Here is a 23593-nt window from a genome sequence, read left to right on the forward strand (position 1 = left end):
ATAAAACCATTGGTAATGCCGCATGAAACACCAGACTGGAATTCTAAATACCCATATAAACCGAGCAGATCAACGTCCAGATACGAAGTGGAACTCTGTCAGGCAGCATAATAAACCATGGATGGAACGGATCATGTGAAAGGAATTGGCTCTCCGCAATCTACTGGACAATCATATACGGCACCACATATGAGGATTATACCCCAATTGAGATACATACCACAATACTAGCGATAAATTAATGCTTTCTTCAAAAACTTTGGGAATATGCAACTGTGAACTCTTCAATGCAGTTTTAAAAAACACTGAAACAATATTGTTTCATGTTTTATAAGTTTAAATATTCCTTTCTGTATTTTATCTGACGAAAAATGGTAATGTACTGAGCTACAGTTGTTTGTAATGCATTTTGATCTTCAATTTTTATTAAAGGATAAAAGACACTTGACTGAAGCTCAAATTTCTTGCTCTAGTGATCCTCGTTTAGAATTTTCAGAATCCAACCAGTAGAACTTTTACGAAAATTGCATGAAAGGATCTTATCGAAATATTTGTTATTTAAGAAATTTTACAATATACGTATAGTGAGATGAAATTATATGACATGTTTTATGGCCGGATGCCCTTCCTGACGCTAACCTTAGTTGAGGAGCTAATGAAGATAAATGAATGATAGTGAATGAAATGGGGTAAGGAGCTGGAAGGAATCGGTTGTGATGTATGGATAGGAACTGAAGTGAAAATGGGAAACCACAGGAAAGAAATTCTCAGGACCGCTGACGGTGGGTTTCGAACCCATTCCTCTCTCGAATGCAGAGCTTGGCTCCGCAGCTGTAGCCCAATAACACGTACAGTTAAACAATTTTACGATATTTGATTACTTTCAATCTTTCTGGAATCAATGGAGACACCCATTCTTATTTTCAGTTTTGGCCGACGATTTAAGGCCATACTCTGATTTTTCTGATGAAAATTCTAACTCGGAAAATACCAGGATTCGAAACTCAACCGTCCGAATGGAAAGTCAGCAGCCAAGCCCCAGTGCTAAGGTCACCCCACGAGCTTTGATTATTTAGAGTACTTATATTATCCACCTTTCGATAATGGCGCTTCTTCATCTCTAGTTTGCCTGGGGTTGGCATAAATATTTCAAGCAATTACTTTTAACGCCACATCATTATAAACAAAAAATAATCGTGCTATTGCAGAAATAGCGATTACAGTATAAATTGCTTATCTAGTCTTCAAAGTAAAAATACTGAGTCATATTCATGAATTAAATATGGCCTGCGAACATCAGGGAGTAACATAACCTGCACAATTTTCTTAACGTCGCACCGACACAAATAGGTCTTATGGTGACGATGGAATAGGAAAGGGTTAGGAGTGGGGAGGAAGCGGCCGTGACCTTATTTAAGTTACAGCCCCAGCATTTGCCTGGCGTGGAAATGGAAAACCACGGAAAACAATCTTCAGTGGGGTTAGAACCCAGTATCTCCCGGACGCAAGCTCACACCCGCGCGCCCCTAACCGCACGGCCAACTCGCCCGGTAAGGTACCTTTCGATTGAACGAAAGCAGTAATCACACCTATCTATAAACAGTGGAACAAAAAGGATTGTAACAACTATCGAGGTATTTTGGAAGGGAGGGTGCGATCAGTGGTTCAGAGGAATTCAGTTAGGTGAAAATGTTGTAAGCTGTTTGGCCTATGCCATCGACTTGGTCCTAATGGCAGATTGTGCTGAAATTATGCAGTCTAACATCTTGAAACTTGCAAATGCAGTGAGTGCGATATGAAAATTAGTCTTTCCAAGACTAAAGTGATGTTAGTAGGTAAGAAAACGAAGAGAATTGAATGTCAGGTTAGGAGTAGAGAACTGGAACAGGAAGACCATTAGAATTATTTAGGATGTATATTCTCCAGGATGCTAGTAAAGTAAGTGAGACTGAATCAAGATGCAGAAAAGCTAACGAAGTGAGCTCGCAGTTGCATTCAAAAAGAAAGAAGTCAGCTGCCGGACGAAACTACCTTGGTCTTCTTTCAGTCCAACTTTGCTTTACGGGAGTGAAAGCTGTGTGGACACAGGATATCTTATTCATAAATTAGAAGTAACAGGCGTAAAATTAGCGAGAATGATCGCTGGTACAAATAGGTGGGAACAAAGGCAGGAAGGTATTCGGAATGATAAGATAAAGGCTAAGTTATGAATGAACTCGATGGATAAAAGTTGTTCGCATAAACCGGCTTCTGTGGTGGGGTCATATGAAGCGAATGGTGGAGGATAGGTTTTCTATGTCGGAGAATAATGGACTCGGTCGTGGGTAAGATAAGTAGAGGGAGACCTAGACAACGATGGTTTGACTCAGTTTCTAATTATTTAAATATAAGATGTATAGAACTAAATGAGGTCGCAGAGCTATTGCAAATAAGGATAGTAGCGGAGTTGAGTAAATTCACAGACATTTGCAGACTGAACGCTTAAAGGCATAGCAGTCTATAATGAAAATGTATGTATGCGTGAGATTATAGAGAAATGAACTGAACAAGTATTGTAACAGGAATGCACGGTGGAATGGTAGAAAACCTTTCTTTATAATTTACCCTACGTTGCACTACACAAAAATGTCTTACGATGGGATAGGAAAGGGCTAAGAGTGGGAAGAAAGTGACTACGGAAAACCGTCTTCAGGGCTGCCGACAGTGGGATTCGAACCCACTATCTCCCGAATGCAAGCTGACAGCCACGTGACCTAAACCATGCAGCCACTCTTTGGGTAGAACAAATATAGACAATATTGTTCAAAATGTGAAATGAACGCTTAGGCCTATGTCTTTAACAGATATGCATTGGTCAAGAACTGAGCACCAGTATTTCTGATAATATCAGCTCTAAGAATGGATAAAAGTGACCGCCACGAAGTGGACTCTTTGCTAACCCTGTCATAAAACAAAACGAACAAAAATTGTTTTTCTACCCCGATGAGTTAATTAAGTTTCCTGAATATTTTCAATATCTTCAAGAAGAGTCAAACTGTAGTTGCAGATATTTGACATATTATCACTGCTTTTCTGTTTGTAAAACATTTTGTATATTTAGGAGTATAGGCCCTTATATCTATCAATATGCGTTTTTATGTTAACACTTTTTGGTAACAAATCAACCTTAAAATTGGAAATTCGTTGGCGTATCGTGAAGTATTGTGTGTGGCTTTACAGTTTCAAAGGATAGACACAAAAGGCTTCGTCAATGAAATGTGGATGTGTCGGAGAATGTTCAAGATCTTATGGGTAGAGCACGTCACCAACGGGAAGGTAGTCTGTCGAACCATCTAAAGTCTTAACTCTATCAAAACGCAAGAAAACAGTATATTTATGTCACATCTTAAAAAATGGCAAATACTGTGATAAAACTCACGAAAGAGAGAAGGTAAACGAAGACGTGAACGGAGGATTACCCTGAACATTCTGTGTCGAGGTGGCAAGAGAGGTAGAAGATTATATTAATCTCTTAGTGATTAACTCAGCTTGATGTTAACATATCGATATAATCTACCAATAGCCTGGGATATAAAGGATAGGGCATATGTCTCTGGTAGGACCCCAACTAGAGTATAGTTGCAGTTGTATGGGTCCCTCACCAGGATTACTCTGTGGATCAGTGGTAGAGTGTCGGCCTCCGGATCCCAAGATAGCGAGTTCATACCCGGCAGAGGTAGTCGGACTTTTGAAGGGCGAAAAAAAGTCCATTCGACACTCCATGTCGTACGATGTCGGCATGTAAAATAAAATTAAATCTTAGCCATAGACGCCCAAGAGAGTTTCGGTTTACTCGGTCGGCCATCTAGTGGGCCCAGAGTAAAACGGAACGTCGAAATTGACGAGCAGACAGCCAGATGGCGTCAACTTGAAATATCTGCACACGGTAGCTGAGGCAATACGATTATTATTATTATTAATATTATTATTACCAGGATTACTTGATTTTGGAACAGAAAAAATCGAAAGAATAGCAGCTAGATTTGTTCTGGGTGACTTCCGACAAAAGAGTAGCGGTATGAAAATGTTGTAAAGTTTGGACTGAGAAGACTTGGGAGAAAGCAGACGAGCTACTCGACTAAGTGGTATGTTCCGAACTGTCAGTGGAGAGATGGCGTGGAATGGTATTAGGCTAGTAGACGAATAAGTTTATGTGGCGTTTTCAAAAGTAGGAAAGATCACAATATGAAGATAAAGTTGGAATTCAAGAAAACAAATTGGGGCAAATATCCGTTTATAGGAAGGGGAGTTAGGAATAATAATAATAATAATAATAATAATAATAATAATAATAATAATAATAATAATAATAATAATAATAATAATAATAATAATCGTATGGCCTCAGCTACCGTATGCAGACATTTCGAGTTGACGCCATCTGGCTGTCTGCTCGTCAATTTCGACGTTCCGTTTTACTCTAGGCCCACTAGATGGCAGACAGAGTAAACGGGATCTCTCTTGGGCGTCTATGGCTGAGATTTAATTAATTTTGTCGGGTAAATACCAAATTTATCACCAGAGATCTTTTACATGCCGACATCGTACGACATGGAGTATCGAGTGGACTTTTTTCTGCCCTTCAAAAATCCGACTACCTCTGCCGGGTTTGAACCCGCTATCTTGGAATCCGGAGGCCGAGGGGAGTTAGGAATTGGAATAATTTACCAAGGGAGATATTCAATAAATTTCCAATTCTTTGTAGTTATCTAAGAAAATAAGGTAAGGGTGTATTCTGCCCGAAGGCAGGTCCGAATCTCCGCAGAGGTGTGCCTGAGCCGGAGTTTACGTGCGGTAGGGTGGCCAGTTCCTTTCTGCTCCTCCATTCCCTTACACCCCGCCAAAAGCGCGTGGCAACCCATCCAAATCTTGACCACGCCTAATGATGCATAACTTCGGAGATCTCACGGGGTCCGGTGTTTCAACACGGCTACGGCCGTTTGCAGTTATCTAAGAAAAAGCTAGGAAAACAACAGACAGGGAATCTATCATATGGGCGACTGCCCTCAATGTAGATCAGTGGTGACATTGATCGTTCGATTGATTGATTGACTGATCGATTGATTGTTTGATGTAATGTACCTTGTGGATAATTTTAGACATACATATTGCACCCATCGCTCTACAAGGGTGCAGTATACACATACATTTATTTACCGCAAGAATAAAGACTAATTTATGTAAGTTGAAATCTGATAGATGGAATATTTTCTGGAGGTAACGGCAAAGCTTGGAAGGGATAAGTACGCACTTTCCGCCTTGAAATCGTTTGAGTTTCAAACTTGCTACATGAAATCCGTAACGAGCTGCTCGAAATGACATGTACACAATTAAACAAACGTTGATGATGGCTATTGCATGAATAATGAGATATAGCGGGCGAGTTGGCCGAGCTTGCATCCGGGAGATAGTGGGTTCGAATCCCACTGTCGGCAGCCCTGAATATGGTTTTCCGTGGTTTCCTATTTTCACACCAGGCAAATGCTGGGACTGTACCTTAAATAAGGCCACGGTCGCTTCCTTCCCACTCCTAGGCCTTTCCGATCCCATAGTCGCCATAAGACCTATCTGTGTCGGTGTGACGTAAAGCCACTAGCGAAAAAAAAAAAAAAGAGAGAGAGAGATGGGAGCTGGAATTATGTGTATTATCTAGATTTTGGTAAGGATGCTTTTGTTATAATTGAATTCAAACAGTAGGCAGTAGGCCTATTCTAAATAGTGTCTTTCTCCTTCGATACCATAACTCATCAACAAAACAATACTTATATAAAAACACCTCTGGATAAGTACTTTGGGTGTGTGATACATACACAAATCCTCTTTGAGGTTTAAACATACACCCGTTTTATGTTCATTCCACATATCTTCCATGACTACTCGGGCTCCCTTTACCAAAATACTAAATTGCCACTGAAGCAAAGCAAAGTCACCTCCGTACAGGCCATGCAGGCCCTTGGAGAAGTAGAAGGTAAAGGCTTCCACCATTGTTAACATCGGCACGTGATGGGGTAGAGTGGTTAGCTCTACGCCCGGCCGCCTTTGCCCCCAGGAATTAACCTGGTACTCATTTTTGGTGTAGGCTAAGTGAACCTCAGGGCCATATGCACCTCCAGAAGTGGAAATCTCGTTTCTTAAATTTTACGACTTTCTTACGGGGATTCGAACCCACGTCCTTCCGGGCGAAACGAGCACGCCTCGGCCAGGCAGCCCCCATATTGCTACTGACCATTGCGAAAACTTTTGCCCTTCACCCTGCACTGCTCTACAAAACAATTAACTACACTTCATAACATTAATTTGGAAAAATAAACCTCACAACAATATAGTAACACTGATTTGGACACGGAGACTCAAAGCATAGACATGCAAACAAACCAGTCAGCGAATATATGTTTGTGTGACTAGGACAGTACTTCCACGGAGGCTGTTCCAGCTCGTTCTGCAATTTAGTAGTTACTCTAATAAAGTTATTCATTGGCAAAAATTTGTTTAAATAAATATAACATTATTTATTACAAAATAAAGTCACCGGAAGGTGTCCGGATTTGTGCCGAATAATTTCTAGAACCACCAAACGGAAGATGTGGTTTTTACCATTGCATACAATATTTAATAAGAAGAGTTTAGGTGTATGAATCAATTCATGACAATAGGGGGCTGAGTATTGGTGATTTTAGTGAAAGAAAGTGGAAGAGAAAATTATCATCTGAGCGGTTTCTTTGACTTAAGTTGTAAATGGCCAATGATAGACCCGAAGTATATATGTGAGGTTAATTTAAATTAAACTAGACCTCACCGGAGGCCAAACTAAACAAGTACACACATCAGGAGGAAAGGCAGGTAGTATCAAGTATCATCTACGAGGAAATCATATAAGGGCTTCTTCTTCTTCTTCTTCTTCTTCTTCTTCTTCTTCTTCTTTTTCTTCTTCTTTATCTGTTTACCCTCCAGGGTCGGTTTTTCCTCGGACTTAGCGAGGGATCCCACCTCTACCGCCTCAAGGGCAGTGTCCTGGAGCTTCAAACACTGGGTCGGGGGATACAACTGGAGAGGATGACCAGTACCTCGCCCAGGCGGCCTCACCTGCTATGCTGAACAGGGGCCTTATGGGGGAGATGGGAATATTGAAAGGGATAGAAAAGGAAGAGGGAAGGAAGCGGCCGTGGCCTTAAGTTAGGTACCATCCCGGCATTTGCCTGGAGGAGAAGTGGGAAACCACAGAAAACCATTTCTAGGATGGCTGAGGTGGGAATCGAACCCACCTCTACTCAGTTGACCTCCCGAGGCTGAGTGGACTCCGTTCCAGCCCTCGTACCATTTTTCAAATTTCGTGGCAGAGCCGGAAATCGAACCCGGGCCTCCGGGGGTGGCAGGTAATCACACTAACCACTAAACCACAGAGGTGGACCATATAAGGGCTACCTCTATAAATTGGACATTGCTACCGTGCGAAGCCTACTAGTTAATAATTAAAGAGAAAAATATTATTTGCGCACGTTATTTGCACTCAGTACCAACCATATTAAAATGAAAATAATAGTATACTTTCTCTCTTGAGGGGTGAATGCTTCAGTGGTAACGAACTATCCATCCTTCTGGCCTACTTCATCATGGATCAAGCTCTCTAATAATGTCATTTGCTTTACGTCCCACTAACTACTTTTACTGTTTCTGGAGACGCCGAGTTGCCGGAATTTAGTCCCGCAGGAGTTCTTTTACGTGCCAGTAAATCTACGAGGCTGACGTATTTGAGCACCTTCAAATATCACCGGACTGAGCCAGGATCGAACCTGCCAAGTTGGGGTCAGAAGACCAGCGCCTCAACCGTCTCAGCCACTCAGCCCGGAGCTCAAGCTCTCTGGGATCCAGAGCAGTGTTTAGAATTCTACATCGCACTTTAGGAAGGTTAGTTGCAATTTGTACGAATAATTTCCACATATAATATAAAAATCTGAATAAAGTAGTATTTACGTTATAAAGAGATTAAAATAAAGTAAACTCGTGTCCTCATCCTGAGGTTGTGCAGCTCTTTTCAGGCACACCCCCAATGGCGGTGAGCTGCACGTACCATTTCAACCATTACCAGCCCTCATGCCATTCTTAAATTTCTGCCACCGGGCGAGTTGGCCGTGCGCGTAGAGGCGCGCGGCTGTGAGCTTGCATCCGGGAGATAGTAGGTTCGAATCCCACTATCGGCAGCCCTGAAGATGGTTTTCCGTGGTTTCCCATTTTCACACCAGGCAAATGCTGGGGCTGTACCTTAATTAAGGCCACGGCCGCTTCCTTCCAACTCCTAGGCCTTTCCTATCCCATCGTCGCCATAAGACCTATCTGTGTCGGTGCGACGTAAAGCCCCTAGCAAAAAAAAAATTGGCAGTACCGGGAATCGAACCCGGGCCTCCGAGGACAGCAGCTAATAGTGCTAACCGTTAACCTGCGGAGGCGGCCTCTAACGGGGTTACACTTCTGCACGATATTATGCGTTTAAAAGTATTTATAAAACTGCTACAGAATAATATTGACCAATGCAATGGAGCAGCTGGAGAATATTATGACAACCCCGAATGTCACGAGAGTTATAGATTTATATAAGCTTTAAATAAATATGATTACGTTTTATGAACCTGTACATACGTCAGGTTTGAAATTACGTCAATGATGACGGCACGAGCCATCACGCGTTACTAATACATTCATATAACTAAATGGACCGTGGTGTTCATACAGTAGTGAAGCCTGAGACGGATTGAAGAGTACAAAGCATAAATATGAAATGGTTCAAAAGAAGCCGGCAGGGGTATTCAGAGTGGAACAGATGACATCTCTTTAACGCATATGGTGACATTCTGCTTTGGTTACCAATATTGCTCACATTCGCAAAAATAGCACTCGTGTATTGATTGTGAGGGTGAATACCCAAGATGTTTCAGTTTAGAGTTAAAGCACTGCTCATGAAAATGAAGAAGAGAAAGGGTAGAATTTTGATTTCTCCATGAAAGAGAGTGAAGCACTTAAGACGGATATGGAGTCACTTGTCCTCGGTTTGCAGGATACCATCGGACACAGAGGAGAAAACTGAACTTTCGTCGAGTACGGTATACGAGACCCAATACAAATGCTGTGAAATAATAAGTACTACAACTGGACATTGCATTGAAGGTATAGCACAGTGTTCCTAAATTGGCATGAAAAAATTATTTATTTTACAAATATATAGTTGCCCGCCTCTGTGGTGTAGTGGTTAGTGTGATTAGCTGCCAGCCTCGGGGGCTCGGGTTCAATTTCCGACTCTGCCACGAAATTTGAAAAGTGGTACGAGGGCTGGAACGGGGTCCACTCAGCCTCGGGAGGTCAACTGAGGAAAGGTTGGTTCGATTGCTACCTCAGCCATCCTGGAGGTGGTTTTCCGTGGTTTCCTACTTCTCCTCCAGGCAAATGCCGGGATAGTACCTAAATTGAGCCCACGGCCGCTTCCTTCCCTCTTCCTTGTCTATCCCTTCCAATCTTCCCATTCCCCCGCAAGGCCCCTGTTCAGCATAGCAGGTAAGGCCGCCTGGGCGAGGTACTGGTCATTCTCCCCAGTTATATTCCCCGACCCAATGTCTCACGCTCCAGGATACTGCTCTTGAGGGGGTAGAGGCGGGATCCCTAGCTGAGTTTGAGGGAGAAACCAACCCTGGAGGGTAAGTAGATTAAGAAGAAAATATATAGTCACCAAAAAGGAGCGACTTACCTTCCGTTTGAGACCAAATCAGAAACTTTATGAGAGAATAGATAAAATAACACCTACTATGAAGAAAATCAAGATGAACCCGCAGAGGCTGGTCCACAAGATACAGACCTTGCAAGAAAAATGGAAAACCTAACCTCTGTGGCTGAAGGAGGTACTTTAAGACTTGGAAGAAGCGAGTGCCGAGATCAGTCGTTAGGGAGAAAATTGCGGAAATGAGGGATGCGCCCGAGAAACAGCTTACGAAGCCACGAGACATCTAGATGGGAGAATGAGAAGGGAAAAGTGAAAGACTTAAGGACTTGCAGCGGGAGTGCAAATGATACACAGAAAGAGGCGTAAGTCTGAGGGATGGAAGGACAGGTGGATTATGTAAAAATGACCTACAGATGAAGAATGAATTAATGAAAGAATAAAGTGAGCTACTGAATGCTTGGTAACAGAGATCTTTCTAATTCTGAAATTATTTGCTTCAAAATGTTTTCCAACAGTTTACAATTAGTGATGAAGGCAATTGATACATTCCTACTTACAAACTGAAATTATTGAATGAAGGATTCATGGCATCCACAATTTATAGAGATTCAATTTTTTATGTCAAAAACTATACATTGTTTCAAAATGATTGAGTAGATAACTCAGCCAAAACAAAGAAAAAATTGAGAACAAATTTTGAAGTTGTATCAAATGAAACGCGTCATTAAATCATAAATTTTGTTTATGAAGTTACACAAACATTTTAGGTTTTTGTACATTTCTCAAATAATAACAATAAAAATATCAATAATAATAATAATAATAATAATAATAATAATAATAATAATAATAATAATAATAATAATGAAATTTGCTTTGTTTACACGTAGAAGTTCTCAGGCCGGACACTGGAGGGCATAATGAAAATGTACTAATGTAAATATGTATTAAAGCTTATTCGTCAAAATGTTTAAGTTTCGTAATGCAAAAGTCTGAATTCTGATAATATGTGGCAACCCAAGAACACGGGACGCTACGATGAATATTCCGTTGAACTTGTAATGCTTTGTAGAAGTGCTGCGGAACAGTTACGTCCTACTAGCAAACTAAAACTATTCTTTATTACTATGAAAGACTCTGCCCACCGTAGAAACAAATATCATAACATACATTTCACAAGCTACTGCCACCTTCTACATATTCAGAACAAAACGGAACAAACTTTATAATCCAACGTGCAGGGGCTTCCAATTACGACTCGTCCCAACAACCAAAAATGGCACTCAGTACAAAACAAGAATAACTTCACTCGGAGTTGGAAATACGAAAATTAAAACATTTTGACATCCTTATACTTTCAGGCTAACTAAATATTAGTGTATCATTTTTTAAAGACAATCGTTCCAGAAACAAGTTTTTCATGTTTACTAAGTTATAGTTAAAATATGACTCCTTCGAAACCTCGATTTTCCAAAACCAAGTGACAGAGAATGTTTTAAATTCCTCTATTATATAGAAATAGCTTCATTATTTACATTATAATATAAAGTAGAATATAACATAAAAGTATGGTCGCCTAAACAGAGGTGCTTGGTTTGTAATTCAGTACTTCACTGAAAGAGTATCTAGTTTCATGGCAATTTTTGAAATTTGACATTTTTAAAGAATAAAGTACAGAACAAAAAATAATTATAATTTCGATCAAGGCATTATAAAACAATTAAAAGGGGTCACTTGGACAGTATCGAAGCAAAAATATTTTCTCAAGGTCAGCTTCATAGAGCTGATACGAGAAACAAATCTACTTATTGCAGAGTGAGCAGTAGTGTGATATTATGGACAGTAGCCTGGGGCATAGATACATATTTTACGTGCAGTGATAGTGAGATAATCACAGGATAAAGTACGCTCGAGAGAGATATAGAGGGTGTAGGTCAGGTCCATCCACTGAATTGTGACTGCTTAGATTAATATTGCTATTAAAAGGAGTGTTAAACGAATATACAATAGATGTACTCGACTTTTACAATCTCAATATGGGTAATTTCGCTGACTCAGGTGCTGAGTGTATGTGTCGTCTTCATCATCATTTCATTCTCATCACGACATGCAGGTCGCCTACGGGAGTCAAATCTGCACCTGGCGAGCCGAACATGTCCTCGGATACTCTCGGCACTAAAAGCCATACGCCATTTCATTTCATTACCCATGTTTTTCCCTAACTTATACTGAAGGATGAGTAAAGTTTGTTATGCATGTACAAACCGGACCTTAAAAATGCAGGATCACGTCAAGGTGCCCTCAAAGTACAAAAGAAGAATGTATGTTCCTGTAGGATCCTTTTTGCCTCGGTAACAGTTTCATAAATAACTGAATATGAAGTCATCTACTGTAACAACTGCGCACATTACCTTAACAAGTACTTTCGCTCAAAGCAACTCATGACTAGTTGGCTATTGTTACACGCTGCTATCAGTCGTAAATAGTAGCTCCATTGTTCGCTAACATAAGTAATCAAATAAGACTTGTACTACAATATCATACGATTAACTATCTTCAACATCGACAAGATAAATTTTTGTTGAGCCAATGAAAATGAACTGCTCCAAGTGTGCGAAACAATGAGCTACCGCGGGCTCTGTCCGAACAGATATGACAGATCATACTATTCTGTGCTTGTGCGCTCATTAACGATAAGAACAAGGCTCATGTATAGCTTTAGATACACACATGAGCCAAAGAAATTTAGAAATTCACGATATCGCTGTCCGCCTCTGTGGTGTAGTGGTTAGTGTGATTAGCTGCCACCCCCGGAGGTCCGGGTTCGATTCCCGGCTCTGCCACGAAATTTGAAAAGTGGTACGAGGGCTGGAACGGGTTCCACTCAGCCTCGGGAGGTCAACTGAGTAGAGGTGGGTTCGATTCCCACCTCAGCCATCCTGGAAGTGGTTTTCCGTGGTTTCCCACTTCTCCTCGAGGCAAAAGCCGGGATGGTACCTAACTTAAGGCCACGGCCGCTTTCTTTCCTCTTCCTTGTCTCTCCCTTCCAAACATCCCAGCCCCCACCAAGGCCCCTGTTCAGTATAGCGGGTGAGGCCGCCTGGGCGAGGTACTGGTCATTCTCCCCAGTTGTATCCCCCGACCTAGAGTCTGAAGCTCCAGGACACCGCCCTTCAGGAGGTAGAGGTGGGATCCCTCGCTGAGTCCGAGGGTAAGCAGATGAAGAAGAAGAAGAAGAAGAAGAAGAAGGAGAAGGAGAAGAAGAAGAAGAAGAAGAAGAAGAAGAAGAAGAAGAAGACGATATCGCTAGAATTCCGACGTTTCGTTTTACTCTACAGATGGCAGAGAAACAGATCTCTACTGGGCGATTAATAACTGAGTTTGAGTTAATTTTGTCACGAAAATATGTCAGCAAAATTATTTCACATGCCGACATCGTACGACATTGGGTGTAGAATGAACTTAATTCCACCCTTCAAAAATCCGGCTGCCTCAACTGCGTTTGAACCCGCCATTTTAGAATTCGGAAGCCGACACCCCACCATTGATCCACAGAGGGATCACTAATGTTTCTATTTTCTGAACTCCAATGAAAGATATAAACTTTACGCTCACACAAATGAAATCCACGTCTTTTCTGTATATAGGCCTACCGTGTGTTGTTTTCGGAGGCTGGTCGGCCATAGAAAGCCTAGGTGTCACTGAAGAGGCCGGTTTATGCGTACAGTTCCAACCATCGAGTTCATTTCTAATTTAGCCCTTATCTCCTCATTCTGAGTATTAGCCTGTCATTGCTCCTACCTGTTTGTACAGCGATCATTCTCGTTACTTTCATATCTGTTACTTCTAACTTAAGAATAAGATATCTCAACTCCACCCATCTTTCACTCCCGTACGACAATGTCGTCTGAAAAACGACCGACGTAAATTAATAAATACTTGAATAAATATCGGCTGAGGGAACATAGGGTATAGGAGATGCACATTTTTTCCCATTTTCACACCAGGTAAATGCTGGGGTTGTATCTTAATTAAGGCCACGGTCTCTTCCTTCCTACTCATAGCCCTTTCCTATCCCATCATCGCCATAAGACCTAGCAGTGCCGGTGCGACGTAGGTAAAGCAAATTGTAAAAAAAAAAAGTAAATATATCAGATGCTCTTACGTGAATATCTAACCCAGGAATTGAAATCACGAGTAGACAAAGAGAGATCGGAAAGTAGAGCTGAATGTGGTGAATCTGACAGAAGTGGAAACAATGCCTGACTCAGCCTGGATCCCATGATCACTAATTGAAGCTCTCGACTTAGAAGCCTCTGAAGGGGCAGCAGTACGGAAATGCCTGGTCTGTAATCCAGTACTTCAAACCAAGGACTGTAGTATGTTTGCTTATCATAATATGAACCGAATTTTGTACAAGTGGTAGAAACATAGAGCCATACTTTTAATACTGAACAATAAATGATAATGAATTTAGAGTAGACTGTTATGGCAAACAACTTAAACTTGTTCGAGCGCTTTCAACCGGTAGCGTTTGGCATCTTCAACAATTGAAAAATATCAGTTGAAAGTGCTCCAAGGAATAGCGTGCAGTGAATTTATAATCATTCTTTGTTAATTCTAAATCATACTATATTACCTAAAGACAGTTATTATTGAAGGTAATCTTGAAAATCGCCTCGATTAATGTGATTCCATATCCTTATTAAAGAAAATCGGAGTTAATTATGTTTGTTTTTAATTATAGGATTTAAAATCCAAACAGTCTCATTACATGCTTTTTTGGTCATTCCATTAGTTTCGGTGAAATAACCAAGGACTTGAGAAAGTTCGTCTAGAGCAGCGATGCCCAATCGTTTTTCCCTCCTATTCCAATAATTTGCCGGCCCCGTGGTGCAGGGGTAGCGTGCCTGCCTCTTACCCGGAGGCCCCGAGTTCGATTCCCAGCTAGGTCAGAGATTTTTACCTGGACCTGAGGGTTGGTTCGAGGTGCACTCAGCCTAAGTGATTAGAATTGAGGAGCTATCTAACGGTGAAATGGTGGCCCCGGTCTAGAAAGCCAAGAATAACGGCTGAGAGGATTCGTCGTGCTGACCACACGACACCTCGTAATCTGCAGGCCTTCGGGCTGAGCAGCGGTCGCTTGGTAGGCCAATGCCCTTCAAGGGCTGTAGTGCCATGGGGGGAGGGGGTGATTTCAATATTTTAATATACTACCAATACCTGCATTCTGAAGTCAATAAGGACAAAGGCTTTTTAAAAGGTCCGCATCTGTGCTGTAGTGGTTACTGTGATTAGTTGTGACCTCCGGAGGCCCGGGTTCGATTACCGGCTCTGCCACAACATTGAAAAGTGGAACGGGTCTATTCAGTCTCGGGAGGTCTACTGAGTAGAGAGGGGTTCGACTTCCACTTCAGCCATCCTCGAAGTGGTTTTCCGTGGTTTTCCACTTCTCTTCCATTCAAATGTTGGGATTGTACCTAGCTTAAGGCCACGGCCGCTTCCTTCCCTCTTCCTCGTCTATCCCTTCCGATCTCCTCATCACCCCGCCACCCGCCCCCCGCCCCCACCAGGCTCTTTACTGTTTCTTTTTCTTTCTACCATTATGTCAATAAACTCTAGTGTGCATTCATACCAATTCCGAACAGCAGCATTCAACGAATTAATTTATTGATTTCTTTAAATGTCTTATTTACAAGTAATTACCAGTCATTCTATGTACCTTTTCAGAAAAATCGAATCTGCTACATTAATATCTGCTACCCCGCAGCTTCGGAAAAAGTTTCCTGAATTTCCTACCTCCTTACACTGTTAACGATTATGGATGAATGTGGGTTGGGAATGTTGAGGCAATATTATAGTATTTCTAATTTATGAAGCGTAAGTAAAATATTAACCTAACAACTGAATGTCAACTGAATGTCTCATGAGGAATTGTGCTCTGAGTCCTCGTCATAAAAATCCAAAAATAACGTCTCAGTGGTTCGAATTTCGCATAAATTTGGAGATTCCGTGGCTATGATCACGATATCTACAGGCAAGAAGATCTGTAAACGCGACGTAGGAACATAGCCAATTAATGCTGAATAACACAAAGAGATCTGCCAAAGGCTTAACATCTCCATACGACGGACGAATCATCAGCAATAGCGTCTAACGTCCTTACTCAATACAAGCACTGCGGAGAGATTTGGAATTGAACCCAGACTTTTGGCACACAGTCTAGTGATAAGAAATTGTATATCAGCACCTCTCCTGTCCTACCACCCAACATTCTGATGGTGATTTTTTCACTAACGGGACTCGAACCGGCTACTCACGGAGTCAGACCATGTATCCCAGTGTCGTCGAAAACCTATCTGTGTTAGTATGACAATAATAATAATAATAATAATAATAATAATAATAATAATAATAATAATAATAATAATAATAATAATAATAATAATAATAATAATAATAATAATGCCGTGGTGAAACCTGAATGCCTCTATGCAACAGAGACAATTGCCAGAAAGGGGATAATCGAAATAGAAAGAGCGTAAATATTTGAGGAAATTTCTGGGACCCAAAGAAAGCGACAAGAGATGAGTTTACCTTTCGGTTGAGATCAAATCAAGAGCTGTATGAAAAATGCGAGAACATTACAACCTTGATAAGGAAAAGGCGACTGACTTTCTATGGACACCTGAGAAGAATGGAACCGGAACGCCTAGCAAATAAGATCCTCATCTTCCAGGAAAGAAGAAAGACCCAAGTACCATGGCTGAAAGAAGTTCATCAGGATCTTAAAAAAATGTGGCATTAAGGAGGAAGATATTACAAACAGCACAGTGTTCAGAAGGAAAATTGCGGAGGTGACGGATCTGTTCGTAGAAAAACCCAAGATAATAATAAGAAGGGTGTTCTCGGATGAGGAACGAACAAAAGCAAGCCAGAAAATGAAGGAGTATTGGCGTAAGAAAAAGAATATCAACAGTCAAGGAAGTTGTGTAATAGTAACCGATAGGAGGTTGAAACGATCCTAAATAAATGAATAAATAAATAAATAAATAAATAAATAAATAAATAAATAAATAAATAAATAAATAAATAAATAAATAAATAAATAAATAAATAATAAAATAATAACTGTTTATCTACCTCTTAATCCCTTTTCTTAAAACGGTGTCAGGGATGAAGTGAGTTGAATTTATATGGGCTGTTAATACGGCCGAATACGCTTCCTGACGAGAACCACAGTTGAGGAATGAATGAATGAAATGAAATGAATGATGTTTAATGAAATTGGGTATGAAGATGGAAGGAATCGGATGTGGCCTATGAATTGGAACTCTCCTGGCATTACCCTGGAAGTGAAAATAGAAACACAGCAGAAAACCATCCTCAGAATAGCCGACGGTGGGGTTGGAACCCACGCGTCTCCCGAAGTCAGCGCTTGGCTCCCAAGCCGTAAGCATTAACATGCGCACCCCGCTTGGTAAAGTAATAATAATAATAATAATAATAATAATAATAATAATAATAATAATAATAATAATAATAAATAGGACCAACGACATTTCTCGGAGATTGATTGACATTGCCGCTGAGGTCAAACAATTAGCTCTAGGGCAGTCAACACGAGAAAGAAGATAGTGATGTTTTATGGGCATATCAAAATAATGAGGATCAACAGTCTAGCGAACAAAATTCTCATCCTCCAAGAGAAGTGGAAGTCACGACCTTCCTGACGTCAAGAAATGCATCAGGTATTGAGAGGCATGAACATTACAATGGAAGATGTCTTGGACAGGATGCGTTTTTAGGATCAGATTCCCAGACGTAAATGATCTGCCCCGAGAAACGCCTAATATTTCTGCAAAAGAGCGGCTAAGAAGTCAGAGTGAACGAACTCTAGCAGGAAAGGGAAACGCAAGGCAAACGCACCTTAAAGAATCAAAGATTACTTTGTCTTCGTAGCCTATAGACGGCTGCATCGATCCTTCTTCCTGACATTTGCCCAGTTATTGAGGTCAGCTTTTCGTATGGAATTAGCCCAGTTTTTCGGCCGGAAGTTTTTTCTGACCCTAACCCCATCTGGAGAGGTGTATTCACTACTGCGTGTTTCTGTAGTGGTTGGTAGTATGATATGTTGTGTGTAAATGCATTAAGACGAACACAACACCTAGCATCCGAGCAAGAGTAATTAAGCGGACAAAGTTAACATCCCTAGGGATCGAAGACACGGCCCTCTGAACCGAAGGCTACTGCTCTGACAATTCAACCAAGGTGGCGGTCATATCGACTAATAATATATCATTTTGTGCGCCGTTTATTTACTACTGGTAGAATTGCATTGTGTCATACATATTATATTTATTACTATTATGTTTGTTATTAGTTTATTATTATTATTATTATTATTATTATTATTATTATTATTATTATTATTATTATTATTATTATTATTATTATTATTATTATTACTTCGACGCCTTCAACTGAAATACTGAAATATTGTGGCTATTAGTATTAGTAAAACCGAATATGTTTTCGTTTCATTTTCACCGGTAATTTATTAGAAATTGAAAGAATTAGTGTATCGACACTGAAAACTCATCTACAGTTTATCAATAGGGAATGAAGAACCTTTTCAAGAAATCATTACTATCCTAATGGCTGAGACAAACTGTACTCACAGTACATCTCAAAATTGAAAAGAAAATATCAGTATCAACGTATTATTGTGCGCAGTTCGAAACATTAAGATAACTAACGAAGAATAAATTGTTATATTTCTTTAAAATAAAAGGTGTTTTATATTATTACTTAGATCTTGCACTAACAGCTGAGACACAAGACTACTGCTACAACTGGGATCAAATATAAAGAACAGGGATTTTTTTGTAGCCGTCGGGTTAAGGATGAGAGTCATTCAGTGGAGACGGTGAAGATCAAACACAGAATGTTTTACAAAGTGTTGTATATTGAGTCTTCGATAGAGACATGTGCATAAATCCGTGCAGATCTTAGCGAAAGATCCACAAGTTATGTTCACAGGATATTCAATTATGAGTATGTGTATGATGTCGTATGATGATTAGAGTATTCTTGCAACGAATATGCCTTTATTTAACATTAAGTAGGCCTGCCACCATGAGCAAAATCTGTTCCACGCCATGAATTTTTCAAGTCCCAGACCTGGCCTTAGCCTAGCGGCATTGTGTATCAATTCAAGGTTTCTACCGTGTGCTGTAATCCGAATGTATGTGATGACATTGTCTCTGACATCAGGGAAATAGCCATGTCGTGATCCCAGGCTTTTTAACAGCTAAAGGTATATCAGTTCATCAGAAAGATTGATAAAAATGTATTAGGAAGAATTCCAAGACAAGTACAATTAATTCAAACTTAGGAAGGAAATTATCAGGGCGGAAGTTTAAAAATACTTCGGTATGAAACCAAATGTAAATCCACTTAATCTTTGAGGCAGGAGCGTGATTCAAAAATACAACGAATGACATTTTATTTTGTTTAACAACACTCTGCCAAGAATCTCTTTAACGTGATTTTGGACGAGGATCAACAATAACTGTAGCCGTTTTAAACTCTCAACCTTTTTCAAAGTGCCTGTCATTAGGACTAGGTTACATTAGTTGGAACATGACAAGACATTAAAATAAAAAACTTTACCACAAGAAGTTACACATTATTAACTATGACATTGTAAGGAGGATGTTCTAAGTCAACTGCGCAATAAAGGGGGACCCTGGGATGCACAGAACGGATACTGACAGCTACACTTCCTCAGAGAACTATAGACATAGTCATACCTCAGTGTGGCGCTCGGATAAAGAACACACATTTGAAAGAACTGAAAACACCGATATGAAAGCTTCACCAGCTTCGTGTTGACTGACAGGCCTCAATCAAGATAACAGGCTTGTGCAACTTCTACGTATTTTAATAAAGTATGTCCCTGATAAATCAAGATATGACATGTACGTTATAAAGACTATCTTAATCTCAGATATACAGTACGTTAGTTTCACAACAAACATGCTGATAGGTTCCGCGCATTGCTCATCATTCTCAAAATGCAGGAAAAGGGCGGAATTTACTCTTCGATGCAAGAAAGGCATTGTACATGATATCAAGGCTATATCGGCTGTATACCAGTCATAATGTATGCTACACATAATTTTAAGAAAGCGGGTATTATTTTCAGATTCATAATGTGGATATCATTATTTAGGAAAATAAGTTACCAAGTTTTGTTCGCGAAAGAAATTATGTCATAATGGAATTTATGTCGGGCATGTGTGAAGACATTAGAAGTATAGCGAATGTCATTCAAGAGAGAATCTTCGATGCAAGAAACGCATTGTCAATATCAAGGCTATATCGGCTGTATACTAGTCATAATAAACTAAATTTAGGCTACACATAATTGTAAGAAATGTTGGTATTATTTTCAGATTCATAATGTGGATATAATTATTTTGGAAAATGACTTACCAAGTTTTGTTCGCGAAAAAAATTATGCCATAATGGAATTTGTGTCGGGCATGTGTGAATACATTAGAAGTATTGCGAATGTCATTCACGAGAGTGACTGTTTGTAAACATTGTGTTTGTAAATAGCTACTGCCGGCATAGCCTAATATTGAAAATGCCCGGAGAGTGAATACAGAGTGGTGAAGGTAAAGTAAGTTTCTATTTATCTAGGCTAAGAAATGATTAAATCTGTGTTAACACTCACGGTACTAGGAGCTGATATTTCTGGTCCGTACATTAGGTAGCAGCTAAGCAAGAGCCAATAACTGTCACTGTAACGGAGTGAGGAAACACTCTGCTGTCACCTCGGATCATACGGTCATTACGCAGAACTGACGTTACCTAACCGTAAAACGGAAAACTCTTCTCTTACTCATCCGAACGATGACTCAGAAACTTAAAAAATGGTCTAGAGGAAAGATTACTACGACAATCATTACAATTAAATCATCTGTCGTTCTACTTGCTTCGTTGGTCGTACGTGGTGGTGACAGGTCCTCAAAGATGAAGCCCATGGTAGGTAGGTCGACAGTGTATTCAATTTTTCTATCACCAGCCGAGCCTTGTCGCTCCGCAGTGTCACTCGCGAAGGACAGACAGACGGACGGATAGACAGCCAGACAGCACTCGACTGGCCAGAACTACATACACTGGTACCTGACCACTCACGCAACCTCTCAATGGTGGCGGGAGGTTGCACCGACCAACCCACGTACGGATAACTCGCTTGGCCAATCAATTCTCAAACATGGCGGACTTCCAACACATGAAAGAATTTCAAAATTTGCCCGGCACTGAATCCGTTGATGCACGATTAAAAGTGTCTGTCAATTTGAATTATCAATGTACGTCACTGGAAAATAATATATATACTTTGCACAGTCAAAATGTATCATTGAAGTGAAGTGTCCAGGGATAGCATCTCAATTCCATTGTTGCGCCCAGGGCGTCAAACAATTTTTCCTCTCACTACTGTGTTTGCGGATTACACGATAAAACACACTATAATGTGGATATACAGTGCTAGGTTGATGACGAAAGTACATTTAGTTCCACGTAATGTTTATCTCCCGTGGAGAAAAGGCGTACATCCTGTTCCGTCCGTCTGTTAGACATCACCTCAAATTACAATGTGATGGCGGGTAGCAAGAGAAACGAACTTCTTAAAGCCAGAGGGCCAGACACGACCGGTTGGGCGCACGGAATACAAACGACCAGCCTCATCTACATTTCTCCCTCGCTATATTGGTTTATACATTGATGCCAGATATCAGTCTTCTCTAGCGAATACTAAGCAGTAACCTTAAAACCGAAACCTAACCTCACTTTAGCACGGGCAGAAGAACGAAGCAAGACACTACCTATTTTGGAACCAAAACTGGGAATTTGCAGTATTAAAAAACACAGCTATCGTTCACGAATATTTTTTTAAAAACACCAATTACGAACTCGTATATATCGTTCATATAACAAAATGCGGCATTACGGTGGCAGTGTTGGAAATTTAATTATTAATTATGGGAGTCTATATTAAGAACGAATTTAAAAACTGAACGGCAAATTTACATGTTTCGCGAACTTATTAAAATAGCTACTGTATTTTAGGAGACTGCGTAACAAATGGTTACTGCGAAAATGGATCAAAATGCAACAATACCTCAGATACAGATTACATTCACTTGCTATTAAAGAATGCATGATAATGAAAGCACGGCAAAGTAAATTAAAGTAATATAAATTAATGACACATTTCATTCACTTACGAAACGAAGGCACGAAGGTGGGAGCATATCAAATATATTAATTTTCCACGAAGAAAGTAAACCGGTTAATATAAAAGAGCAATGACACATTGACAAGGTTCGTTCCAAGTGTTACGACAAATCACCTCACCAGTAAGAAACATTCCCCAAACTCACGTCAAAGTAAATATCACCGTACCAAATAACCGGCACATAAAACACAAGGTGGTCACTGAATTTTGACAATCACGTCAACAACTGTCACTGGTGGTATTTGGCAACACTGTCACTGGTTTATCAATGTGATCACTGGTGTTAACAAGAGAACAAACACTTTTTCCATTCACCTGAAGGGGAGCCAAACCAAAGAGCGAAGAGGTCTTCCACACTGGCCGGTGGTGGTGGTGGCGCCTGCCCATAGCTGGGGTAGTAATAGGGTGGCGGATACCCCTCTAGGAACATGCGTCCCCTGGCGTCGGGACGACCCAACAACTGTTGCACTTGCAAAATGTCCACAAATTCGTCGTTACTCGGTGTCGGAGTGTGAGATGGACGTCCCGGTGTGTCGTCACTGTTTGAGTCTTCGTTGGCCCTTCTCATCGCTAATCTCAGCATGTTGTTTAACTTCTAGCTCTGCCATGCCGGACGCACCATGCACGCGGGCCCGTGTCAGATGAACGTGTGCTGCCTCGGTTTGAATGGGCATGTGTACTAGTAATAAGGCTGCAGGTACTCACCGGCAAGGCAACACCAACGCTTTTTCTGCCTCCTCTTCCTTCTGCGACCAGCACGGCGTGTTCATAAGTGACGTCACAGAAGGCCGTCGTCACCAACATGTGCCCAGACCGCGTGTGACTGAGTGCGCGCGCAGGCAGTTCCACAAGGTGGGCGAGAGGACGGCCGCAGGCCGCACCAACTGGACTGATAAGTAAGTCTCTTCCCTTCCATCTATCTAACTTCTTTCTTAAATCACCTCCCCACTCCACCGCTTCGCTTCTATTTATCATTCCATTTTTTATGCTCGTGACTTTTCTCTACGCTCTCTCAGTTTTACTCCCCTCTCGCGGTACCCCTCCCATGCGCCCTGCCCCCTCCCCCTCTAAGCCGCTGCAGCAACAGCAAGCACGTCGCTTTTTTGGCGCGCCGTGCGATATACAGGGATCCGGCCTGGTCGTGACGTCACCATCACTACGACTCAAGACATTCCCGGAATGGACCGAAGCTTCACGAACGCGGCTGACTGGACGTAGCGATGATCGCATTGTTTTCGGTCTCTTGTCTAGAGCAATTAAATGGATATGCGTGTTGGATAATTAAGAGATCCAGTAAAACCGGAAGTGATTTGTGCACCTCCTGGCAATGAGAGTAGACGATCCTCAGCTCTCGTAAGTAGATCTCGGAGTGTTTGGCCCTCAGGAATCCACTTTTAGGCTTATAAAACTGGCGCTAAAAACACATTTTTTGGGACCTAAAAATACAATGTCAAGAAGTGCTCACTTAAAATGTGTTCCGCCGTGCTGAGTGGCTCAGACGGCTGAGGTGCTGGTCTTCTGACCCCAACTTGGCA

General features: G+C 41.0%; 1 protein-coding gene across 4 annotated transcripts in view; it reads right to left on the bottom strand.

Annotated features, from left to right (window-relative positions):
- The window catches only part of LOC136873947 (E3 SUMO-protein ligase EGR2), a 135762-nt gene extending 112780 nt beyond the window's left edge, over positions 1-22982 (bottom strand). The window contains exon 1 of one of the 4 annotated variants that reach the window (XM_067147332.2): positions 22764-22982. Coding sequence is in view for 1 of the 4 variants with exons in the window: in XM_067147330.2 (XP_067003431.2) it covers positions 22374-22641 (268 nt within the window). In the remaining 3 variants the exon portion in view is untranslated. The other 3 variants (XM_067147330.2, XM_067147331.2, XM_067147333.2) reach the window with 3 other exon arrangements.
- Positions 22983-23593: the final 611 nt, after the last annotated feature.

Source organism: Anabrus simplex, chromosome 5 (genome assembly GCF_040414725.1).
Source record: "Anabrus simplex isolate iqAnaSimp1 chromosome 5, ASM4041472v1, whole genome shotgun sequence".
NCBI lineage: Eukaryota > Metazoa > Arthropoda > Insecta > Orthoptera > Tettigoniidae > Anabrus > Anabrus simplex.